Source organism: Solanum pennellii, chromosome 3, assembly GCF_001406875.1.
Source record: "Solanum pennellii chromosome 3, SPENNV200".
Taxonomy (NCBI): Eukaryota; Viridiplantae; Streptophyta; class Magnoliopsida; order Solanales; family Solanaceae; genus Solanum; species Solanum pennellii.
Window position 1 is genome coordinate 4,926,788 of NC_028639.1, and position 12,407 is coordinate 4,939,194.

General features: G+C 24.5%; 1 protein-coding gene and 1 long non-coding RNA gene across 2 annotated transcripts; one reads left to right on the forward strand and one right to left on the reverse strand.

The window, feature by feature from the left end:
• Window positions 1-255: 255 nt before the first annotated feature.
• On the reverse strand, window positions 256-3,255 carry LOC107013906 (probable caffeoyl-CoA O-methyltransferase At4g26220). The gene is given in 6 exon segments (XM_027915440.1): window positions 256-820; window positions 1,323-1,454; window positions 1,875-2,006; window positions 2,008-2,020; window positions 2,226-2,305; window positions 3,135-3,255. Coding segments are annotated over 6 exon segments (705 nt in total). The 5' UTR covers window positions 3,195-3,255; the 3' UTR covers window positions 256-532.
• A 5,103-nt stretch (window positions 3,256-8,358) lies between these two features.
• Window positions 8,359-10,021, forward strand: LOC114076392. Its single transcript, XR_003577243.1, has 2 exons — window positions 8,359-8,443; window positions 9,798-10,021. It is a non-coding gene; the product is annotated as an uncharacterized LOC114076392 (long non-coding RNA).
• The last annotated feature ends 2,386 nt before the right edge of the window (window positions 10,022-12,407 follow it).

Sequence of the window (12,407 nt, forward strand, 5' to 3'; positions counted from 1 at the left end):
GAACTTTAAACAATTCAGTCATTTTAAACAATGAAAAAAGCCTCAAAAATTCACTCAATATGAAATAGAGGACGTATAACATCTCTCAAATGTTCGTAAGTGGAAAAGAACATAAGATCGCATAAATTTCTAGATTTAATTCAAACATAATTAAATTTATCCAAGTGGATCTAATGTGGCGAAGTCAGAAATTTGATCAAGAATATTTAAGATTTAACATAAATATATTAAACAAAATTTTTAATTTATATACTTCATATAACTTTTTATATAATATTTCGATAAAAATGATCATCGGACCACCATTCGCTACATAGAAAACATAGAGATTTTATGATAAATTAGTAGCCCTTGAACTTGAAGTTTAGTTCTCAACACTTCAATCATTTGTCATTTGAAGTTGTGTAGACAAACTTATGCACAACATACCTCGTAAAATCCCAGAAAAGACATTGAAGTAAATAAAATGGACACAATGTCATACTTAACTTTTAAAGATGAACCGATGATTTCTAATAGATCCTCGAAATCTTTAGAGTCGCCAGCAAATGGTGATTCCGTCACCTAAAGGGACTTGAGAAATCTGAACTCGATCATCATTGGCTAGAAACTTGTTAAATTCAATGCTGTAAAACCTAGTTGGTTTCAAATCTTCCTTAACAAACTCTTCAGGCATAGCAACTGTCCCTAACCATAGTGTGTTATCATACACAATTATACCACCAACTTTCACCAATTGCAACAATCTTTCATGGTACTTTTGATAATTAACTTTGTCAGCATCAACAAAAGCAAAATCAAAACTTCCTCTATTTGCATCCTACAACAAAATTAAAGCAAATAACATAATGCATAGGTAAGGTTTAAAGTAGATAATAAAGTATTCATCGAAAAGGTGTCAAACAGTTTAAGTTGATCGGAAATTTACACAACAATCTTTAAAGTTTTATATATTTATAAACTATGTAAAAAGTATTATCAGTCACAATAATTGATAATTACTACGACAAAAATAACTTTTAGCCACAATAAATATAGACGTTAATAAAGAGTACAAAGTCTTTATCGACATTAGTTAAGTGCCATTAGAATCAAATATTTAGCATCAAGTTAATTAACTGTCACTAAATGCTAATGATCATTTTTGATGAAGTGAATTCAGAATATTTCAAAGATATATACAAAAATATACTATCAAAGATAGACTTGTTTGAATCTTGAAATCCAAAAAGTGTCACAGAAATTGAGACAAAGAAAGTAGTAAAAATAAGATGAAAGAATTAAAAGTGTCTGTTTATATATTACGTCTATTATATACTTACATCTTTCAAAAGTTCATCAAGGGTTGATAATGCTTGAGACTGTATGAAGTTGATTTTGTGCTCAACTCCAGCCTTTTTTATAATTGGTAATCCCATCTCATATGTATCCTTGTTCATATCTATAGCTGTAATCTGCATTCACATTAATTCATTCATAATTTAAATATTTTAATTTAAAAAGAATATATATATATATATACGCCCATAAAATATTACATTTACTCTGTTTGCTTCGATTTGTTTATCTTGTTTAGATTGATATATGAAATTTTAAAAAAGACTATATACCTAAATAACCAGGGCATAATTTAATTTAAAAGTCACACACTTATTAATAATCAAATAGACACTTCAAGTTGGTAAAAGTATATCTCGATAGACATTTCAAAATATAAAAAGTAAACACGCACGTAGCTAAATTAAAAAAGATTCAATATCTTTATAACACGCAAACAATAGTACTAGTTTTAGTTTAAAAATATTATTTGTTTATTAGCTAAATAAATAAATTAAAACGAGAAAAATATTATATAAAAGTGAGATGGGACTAGCCTTGCCATCTTGAGGAATTGTAAGTGCTGTAAGAAGCAAAGAATATCCAGTGAAAACTCCAATTTCAATTGTACTTTTGGCATTTATTAGTTTCTGAAGTAGAGCTATCAATTGGCCAGCATCTGGTGAAGTTAGACATCAAACTCCTGTACGGCGAGCGGTCGAGTCAGAAATTTTAATAAATTTTTTTTATTTTTTTTGAATCAAGAATTTTTAATGCGGTGAAAAGTAAAATAATTAAAATATAATCAAATAATTCAAAGAATATATGTCTAAAATAATTTACTTTAGAAATTGATGGCTAAAATAGCATTATAATAATTAGAAAAGCCAATAAAAAATTAAAATTACTGTGGATGATTTGCAGTTATAACTCTGATCTCTTTGAGAAGCTCTGGCTCCCTTGGATAAACACTAGTCTCCAATACATACTTGCATTAATCACAAAATAAAATATACATATATTAATGAATTAATTATAAGTTAGCAAAAGAAAATACACATAAGAATAATAATTAATTAGTAGATATAAAGTAAGAACATTATTGATCCTCTTTTACCGGGTGGGACGATAAAAAAAATTACTTCCTCTATCTTAATTTATATGTCCGGAAATTTTATTTAACTAAGTGAATTCACTGTTTGAATTTTTACCTTATTGATTCAGACTTGTAATTTCCTTTCCCTAATCCTAATTGTATCTAATTTTGACTTCAGTTTAAAAAAATCTTATAATTTTAAACTAAAAATTTATAAAATATATTAAAATTTACTTTAATTTTATGATTTTATACATGTAAGAAGTTATTAAATTAATTTTTTTTAAAGAAAATGGAAAAAGGAATTACTACACGAAGAATTGAATCCTCATCAACAAAATAAAAATTTACTAATTCCAACTTGTAATTTCCTTCCCTAACCCTTTTTTAAAATCTGATTTTAACTTCGTATAGAATATAAGAAAATTTTATGATCTTAGACTAATAATTTATAATATATACATAAATATTTTTTAAAATTTAATGATTTTAGACCTGTCAAGTAAGAAATTGAAATTAAAATTAAATTAGGGTTAGAAAAAATATGGAAAAATGAATCACAACACGAAGAATTGAATCATCACCAACAAAACAGAAATTCAAATAGTAAATCAACTAATAAATTAAATGATTATCAAAAATAATTGCAAAGAAAAAAAATATTTTTTTTTTAAAAAAAAATTATAAATCAAATAAATTAAAACGAAGAAATAATAAATACCTCAAACAATTCTCGACTCTGCAACAGTCCTTTTGAGCCTTCTGTGTTTGAAAGTGCCATTTTTTCAGTCTAAAATGGAAAATTTTAAATTTTGTTGTAATTACTTTTTGTAGAGATAAATAAAAAGGGATATTTATATTTATATTATTAGCATCACTTTCAAGAAAGTCATTTGTTTAAAAAAGAAAAGATTCTTTCGATATTTCCAAAGTTATGACCATATACATCCTCTTTCTTTAAATTTTTCTTAATCTAATTTAGCTTAACCGAAAAGGACAAAATATTTTTGAAATATTAAAAATGATATAAATTATCCTCCATTTATCGGCTTCAAAATGTCATTTTCATCTATCTATTAACTCCAAAATATCCTTGTCATCCACCTTTGGGTTAAAATTAAACTCTTTAAATATTTTTTAAAATACTTGACGTTCAACTATTCGTTATAGTTTAATTTATTAATATAATTCATAAACGAACCACTATTCACTCATTACTAACTAAACCCCACCCAATTAATAATCCAATTATAATATCAAAATCGTCATAAACACTACTAAAACACGATATAATTATAGATTACTGAAAAATGACATCAAAAAGTATTCAAGTCCGAAACAAAGCCCCAATTAAATTTAGGTTGAGCCGCTTATTTAGGAGGACACTTTCAATAGAATTCTCTTTCAAGATTTAAATAGAAATTTTATGATTAAAGGTAAAGAAGTAATACATCCCGAATTAATTCATGCATTTTTTTTAAATATAATTTTATAAATATTTATGATTTGTTTTAAAACCTGTAATATATTATTTTGAAAAAAATTTACCTACGAAGTAACATCACATAATTGAGACGTAAGAATAATTAAGATGAACATAGTCAGACTCTTAAGTTTATCAGTAATTTTTATTTAGAAACTTGAATGTATGATAATTTATTTCTATAAATATTTTTACCTCAAATTTCTAAAAACACTCAATTGGCAATAGCTTTTCTGTTGTTGCATTAATAATGTGACGGATTTATTAATTTGGAGGGGTTTAATTAATAACGGGTGGGTAGTGGAATGATTTATAAATTACACTAATAAGTTAAATTATAACAAATAGTTTAGCGCCACGTATTTAAAAAAATATTTAAATAGTTTAAATTTAAAACCGTTAAATAAGTGATCAATTTTGAACCAAGAGGTGGAAGACAAGGGTATTTTGGAGCCAATAGGTGGGTGGGAAGGGTATTTTGGAGCCAATAGATGGGTAGAGGATAATTTTGTACCATTTCCAATACTTTAAGATATTTTAGGCCCTTTTTCATTAGCTTAATACAGAGTTTGAATAAATAATATTTTAAAAAATTCTATTGTCTTAAATAAAATTATTTTAATTATATAAAACTATCATTTAATTTTGTAATCTTCGAAATGCAATGTGAAATATTGAAATTAATTTTTTTCTTTGTACTTACAAACTTAAAAAGGAAAATAAGTAATTATTTTTAGACTTGATTAATTTTTAAATATTCATAATAAAAAAATAAATTATTTTGCCACTGTCTTCATAGTCCAAAGCAGGCCGGGCATTTGTCATATTGCGACTCAGACATAAAAGTTTGAATTTTAACGTTATGAAATTAAAATTTTCTAAAAATAAAATAATTTTGAACGATAACTCATTATATATATCTTATAATTTTATTATTTTAAATATTCCTCCGTTCAAAAAGATTAGTCTAATTTGACTTGGAAAGGAGTTTAAGAAAAGAAAAGATTTTTTAATCTTGAGGTTCAAAATTAAAATTATGTCAAATGTACCGAAATATCTTTTATCTTGTGGTCTTAGACATGCCACGTGGAAAGTTAAAGTTAAAATGTTATAAAAAAAAACATTCTTTTTAAAACAAACTAAAAAGAAAATGGATACATTTTTTTTTTGAAACGAATGGAGTATATAGAAGCAATTATTTGGTGGCCTGTTTAGAGTACGAGGGACCAAGCCAAAGCCCACAACATAGAAAAACATCTTCTGTGATAATCAAAGATATAAAAGTATCCAAATAGAAGCCATTTGAAATGAATAACATAATTTTTTAGTTTTTTATATAATATTTATAAATATTTTGGTGATATGATTTTAAGTCGATTTTTTAAATAAAAGTTTTATAGAACCTTTCGTAGGAAATTGCGGAGCAGTATGTGAAACTTTACCATTTTAAAACATATTTTGGATATTTAGGAGTCATTTTGTTTAAAATAGGCGATTTTCTATGTTCTTTCGTGTAGACGCCATAAATATTTTGATGATATGACACTTCAGGTCGATAATTTTGCAAAACCTTTGTGAAACTCTCCGTAGGAAGTTGGGGAAGCAGTACGTGAGACTCTACCATTTTCAACACATATTTTGGGCATTTAGGAGAGTCATTATACATACGATTTTCTTAGTTTTTTTTATTTGTGTTGGCCGATGAATACTTTTGTGATATGACTTTCAGATGGTGTTTTGATCAATCCTTTACTTAACCCTTTGTAAGAAGTTGGGAGAACATTACGCCAAGTCTCACCATTTTTTCACATATTTTGGGCATTAAGGAGTCATTGTATACGAATTTAACTATTTGTCAATTTTTCATGTGTGTTAACCCATTAATATTTTGATGATATGTTTTCCTAACCATTTTTTTACAAAACCTTTAAGGAACCTCCCTTATAAAGTTAGGAAAGCAGTAAATCTGCTTAATTTTTCATGTGTGTTAGCCCATTAATAATTGGCCATTAACGACTAATTCTGCCTTTACTTACCGTTATTCTTATTTTGTGAAAGATTAACACACACAAACTGAGAAACTCGTCTAATTCTTGTAAAATGCTCCTAAGTGATCAAAATATGTCAAAATTGATTTCTGCTCTTTACTTACAGTTGTTCTTATTTTGAGTGTGTCAAGGAACCTGATCCATTGAGTGTTAGTGAAGCACATATCCTAACAATAAATAACTTTATTAAAAAAATGACAATCTAAAATTATATTATTTTTTAATTATATAAAAAGATAATTAGAGCTGATATAGCCCTTGTTATGAAAGTGACTCATATATACCCCTACTTGTAAACAAATGGCTCACATATTCCCTTTTTCTCTAACGAAAATGAAAAAAAAGATAATTTTAATCTAAATTTTTATTATTTTTTCTAAAAAATATAATCCCATATGAGTAAATTTAATCCTCGTCAAACATTTTTTTGACTTTTTTTCGTTTCAATGACTAATTTATAATTATTATTTTGATAATCAAATTTATTTATCTTTCACTAATATTCTTGTAAAACTTATTGTAGATGACCAAATTTTTTCTTCGAATACGAAATTAAATTACAATACACAAAAAAAAAATTTAAATTTTTTTCTTTAAATTAAGGAATGAAAGAAAAAATAAAATAAGAATAAGAAACTCAAATAATTATAATAAAAGAAGTCAAAAATAATTTATGTATGAAAAATTAAATATACCTTGAACTTTGATAGAAGAATCATATATACCCCTAATTAATTTTTTTTTTTAAAATTACAAGTAATAAATATAAATTTAAAACTAATTTTTTAACTTCCGTTAAATGAAGGGTATATTGAAGCCATTTTGTAACGACAGGGATATATGTGAGCCGTTTGTATAACGGTAAGGGCATATATGAGCCACTTTTATAACGAGGAATATATCAGCTCTAAATGACAAAGTTGAGGGGTATATCAGACCCTTTTTCCCTAAAAAGATCATTTCTTTTTGAAATAGGTTAACTAATTTGAATATAAATTAAAATAATAAAAATAATATTTTAGGGGATTTTATCCTTTTGAATATTTATCATTTTTTTTTGTATAAAATATATACTGGTCATTATGTTAGTTGTGGCTGTGGGAAAGCCACTCAAGCATTATTTAAAATGCATTATTTCTTTTCATTTTAATTTGTTGTTCTATTATCACTTTGTAAATATTTTAAAAATAAATAACTTTTAACTGTTATTGATTTAAGTTAAGGATATACTAAATATATCAAAATGATATTTAATTTTATGGTTTTAAATATATCAAGTAGAAAATTATAATATAAATTGTAAAATTAAAGAGATATTTTTTAAAAAAAATGGACTAAAAAATGGAAAAATAAATTAAAATTAAAAAAAATATTATATACGTCATTTTATATTTACCATACAATCCTGCACGTCTTTCTTAGAAAAATATTTCACCAAAATATGATGTACGAAGACAATTTTATAATGTCTTATTTAATAATTCCCCAATATTTGAATAAAAAAAGTAAATTATGAATTTAAATTTTATAAATTTTTTTTTTAGGATTTTTAATATTATTATACTTTATGAATGTATTTAAATTATTTATTATTATTTTTGTGAAATTTTACACAATTTTATATTTTATATTAAAAATAAAAATACTGAATTCAAATAAACTCGACGTTTAACTATATATAAGATCTATGTCAGTGCACATGGTTATGTGATGCGATATGTTAGCTAGTGCACATGCCCATAATAATATAAGATGCCTATTAACAACTATAATGTCACTTAAGTCATCTAGTTCCCATTTCAATAAATATTAAATCCTTTATTTTTGTCGGCGATAAAAATAGAATTTTCACTAAATAGTTATTTATTATTCAATGTACATTTATTAAAATGAATAATAAAGAAAAAGACAATTCATATACAAAAAAAATACTTTGTATGCAGATCGCACCTCAATAAATATGATATAAACAGTATGAAATTCAAATTTGTAATCTATTAAAAATAGTTTATTAATAATTGCTCCAAAATTTCCCTTTTATAAAAACTTGAAGAAACCCTAGGTTATCAAGTGTTTAGAGAGAAAGTTGAAGATAGAACTTATAGTGGAATTAAGGTTATAGATTAATTAACTAGCATATAATTACACACAATTGAGAAGAATAAAATCACACACAAAACAAATAAAAAAAAAGTAGAATTTTGGTAGATCCTTGTTGTTATTAATAAGACCAAGTTGGTAAGAAATTAGTAGAATCATAATTGTAGTTTAATTTATGAAAAATGTGAGTTTCCTACTAGTTTCCTTTATTCTTTAATTAGGTTTTGGGAGATATTATTTTTCCATATATGCTCACTAGGTGTGCCTATATATTGATTGAGATTATTTACTTGCAAGTTTATGCACCAACATTGAGAACATTGAGAATTTGTACAAATAGAGGCGGATCCAGGAAGATTCGAAAATTTCGTATGTCATACTGTTCAAGTAAAATAAACGGTTGGTTTTTTTAATTTTGGGAAAGAATTCATTTTTTTCCGATTTATATTGACAATTTGATCAAGTATGTATGTTTGGTAAAGTTCTCTTTTAGATATTATGAAATTAAAGATATTTAAGTGGTCCAAGTTTTTTTTTCGTTGTTATAAGAGGGCCTCGTTCTCTAAAAATTTTGAACTACTATAAATCGTCTAATATTGTTACCTCTAAATATTCATAATTTATTACCTTTATGTGGTGTTTCAAATATATAGTTGAGAGAGAGTTAATAAATCATAATTTTAACTCAGTCATGTTTACTTCGTGCAAACGTTGATGAAAAGTCTGAGTAACTATTCAAATTTAAAAAACTCTCAAAAATCTTAACACAATAATATCTTTCATTTTCTAAACTTACATTTTTAATTTTCATTTTACTATTTAAGTTTATTATTTATTTAAATCAATGCAGTGTTTTTTATATACACAAAAAGTTTCAACTGAATCGAACGTGATTGGCACCCTTACCTTATTTGTTTATTAAGCATTATTGTAGGTTTTTCTCCAAGAGATTTAAAAAAAAAAATAAAAAAAAATTAGGCTACATTTGTGTTTATTAAAAATTGTTAGTTAGTATTTAGAAATTTTTAGTCTAGCTCTTAGGTTATAATTAATAAATTAAAGAAGTTCTTTTTTTAATAGAAATGTTTATTGTTTTAAGTGATGTTTTTATAATAGAAATCTGAAGTAAATTAGAGTTTTTACACCTAATAAAATTTTTGTTTGCTTGTTTATTTTTGTGTTTCGTCATATATGTAAAAAAAATAATTATTTATAAATTATTTTAAAAAAATACTAACGACTTAGAATATTTTCTTCAGTATCAAACACACTCATACATAACCCCCGCTCAATCATGGCTAAAAAAAAAATATACTCTCACTATTTTTTTCTACATAATTCTATTAATACGACCAACGATGTTGTTGTTGTGTAATAGATCTAAATATAATAAAGTTAATTATATATAACAATTTTGCAACACCATCTTCTTAATTGTTTACATTTTGAAAATAAATAATTATTTCATATTATATAATCTCACTTTTCAAGTATTCAAGAGTTACCCAGTGCATCTTTTATATAATATAATTATTGTCCTATTGTATTTAATTTAGAGTGTAATAATATATATGAATATTCATAATCAACGCTTTATATAATATTATATTATTAAAAATTTTGACGGGATGCAATGACATTAACTCAAATACTGCTAAATAATTTTATGATAGTAGATATTGTCAATAAAAATAAGTTTTATTTTCATTAAATATCTCTTTTTATTGTGTGTTCGATATGCCAATTTTTGTAGGTTGTGATGGCCGATCGATATGATGGAAAATATTTTCTAGGAAAATAATTGAGTTGCTGCTTTTTTTTTATGTGCGTTTGGTATGTTTGTAAAAAGTATGATACAAAGTTATTTTATATAATTTAGACAAATGTTATGAGCGATGGGGATGTAATCGAGTGGTGCAAATGTCACTTGTTAAAACTTGTTTTCCATAAGTCCATTAAGGAAGTTATTTTTCTCGATTTATGCAACTTATTTTCAGGAAAAAAAATATTTTTCATAATTTTCGCCGAATAAACAATACGAGGAAATCGAAAATTATGAAATCTAATTTATCCTTAATGTTCTTTTTAATAGGATCACTTCATATTTCTCTTAACCTAATTAATCAACTCCTAATTCCTATAAAAGATAACGATAGGGACATATTGCAATCTTATTCTTTTATTCATCAACTCAAACCTTATTTTTCTACGATAATATTATGAATTAACATTTCTCTTCATGCCAACATTCTTTGCGATGTTTTCCTTCGTACCAAACACACCAATAATTTCTACTCAATCATAGCTACAAAAGAAATACTATCATTATTTTTCATAATTCTATTACGACAACCAACGTTTTTGTGGTTGTGGAATTGAACACAATATAATAAAATTCATATATACCTATTTCCAACACATCTCCTTGAATTAAATTATATATAAATATTTTTAAAATAACTTCTTTGAAATGAATATTTTCACAAACAAGAAAAGAAAAAGAAGAGAAAATCTTGTATAAAAGACAAAATAAAGATGGAAAAAAGTATATAACCAATCAGTATTATTTTAATTAATTAAATCTCTCCTGATTCTGCTGCAGAAGTGGGACTTAAAATAAAATTAGAAGTCAATATTGCAATTAGCTGTATTAATCATTACTTTTAACTAGGGAATCATTAGCACGTCAATAAACCACTCGTGCACAACTAATTACATCTGTCAATTCAATACTTAGTTAAATAAAATTAATGTGATTGGATCTATGTTTTGTTTAGATCTCAAATATTTTTTCTAATATGGATAAATATGTATTCATAAATCATAAGTACTAGTACTAAAAACTAGCAAGTAATTAACAAATTAAACTTTCACTAAGAATTAATCAAGTGTATATTACAAGATTGTTTTTTCTTGCTGTCATGAACAAGATATAAACCTATAGAAATACAATAAGAGTGATAAATTATTTTTAATTTTCAAAAAAAGGAAGTAGAACCTTAACTTGGACAACTGAAAAATATTATTGATTTTGATAAAATAATAATATAATATATTTTCAGATGATCTCTATATAAATATATGGTCCCATTAATACTATAAATTAATAATTTTTAAAATTATAAAATATCTAAAACAATTAGTGAAATATAATTTTAGTGTTTTTTTTGGTTAAAATTTAATTCTAGTTGAAATTAAACCTGTCTCTAACTTTTTCTTATTGCAATCAAAAATTTTGATGTTGTCTTCCCGAATTACACAAAAAATTGTGAAGAATTTTAAATGCAATAGGTGATTCATTATGTGTAGTTCGTTCCAAAGGTTGTCTCGTCTTTAACTTTATCATCAACACTGTTTTCTTCGATGGCATCTACAATTTCTTCTAAGCTTTGGACTTCTAAACATGTATTACTTTTTCACCCAAATAATCTAACGGACTATTAATATTCATTTTATTTTGATATTCGAGATTATTAATCATGACCTCAAATTTATTAATATCTTTTTCACAAGAGGGTTCATTTAAATTCTTTGAGATAGCTTCATCCCAAACGATGTAATCAAAATTATTTTTTATAGAATATTAATTTATTAATTAAATTATATCTCTATAAAATAATAATATTTTATAATTTTGATAATATTAAATTGAATGAGTGGTGAAAGCCAAATAATTTTGAAGAAATTATTAAATTTATTTCATAATGAGGCACAAAAAATCATGTTTCTGATAACGAGACAAGAAATTCTTAAAAAAAATTAACTTGAATAAAAATCATCATAAATAAGAAAAAAAAAAAAGTACATAAATGATAACATGAAGACAGGATGGAGTAAATATACTCTCACGGTTCCCTTTTAGTCGTTCAATTTTCGATTTTTTATTTGTTCATTTTTATTTTAAAAAAAATAGATATATTTTTAAATTATTATAAATGACATGAAGATATCATTCATCATATTTTTAGGATATTGATATTTCTGCTGTCTAAAAATTAAAGTATATATATTATTTATAAAAGTAATATTACTTTTACTATTTATTGATTTCTTAAATGATGTGTTAAATTAATAATGGACAACTATTATTGAACATGAAAAATATATCATCTTTATTAATTGATATTTTAAGCATTAGGTCTTAAAAAATTATTTAGAAAATAAATTGTTAATGTTAAGATAAAACATGAGAAGACATAATTATTTTTTGTTATAATATTAAAACTAATAAGTAAAAGTGAAAACTTATTTTTGAATAATAGGAAAATTAAAAGTGAAATCTAGGAAGTAATTAAGAGAAATAAATTCTCCATAATTCACGGACTGCCTGCACAATCTTAACTAAATTAAAGTAAAAAAACAT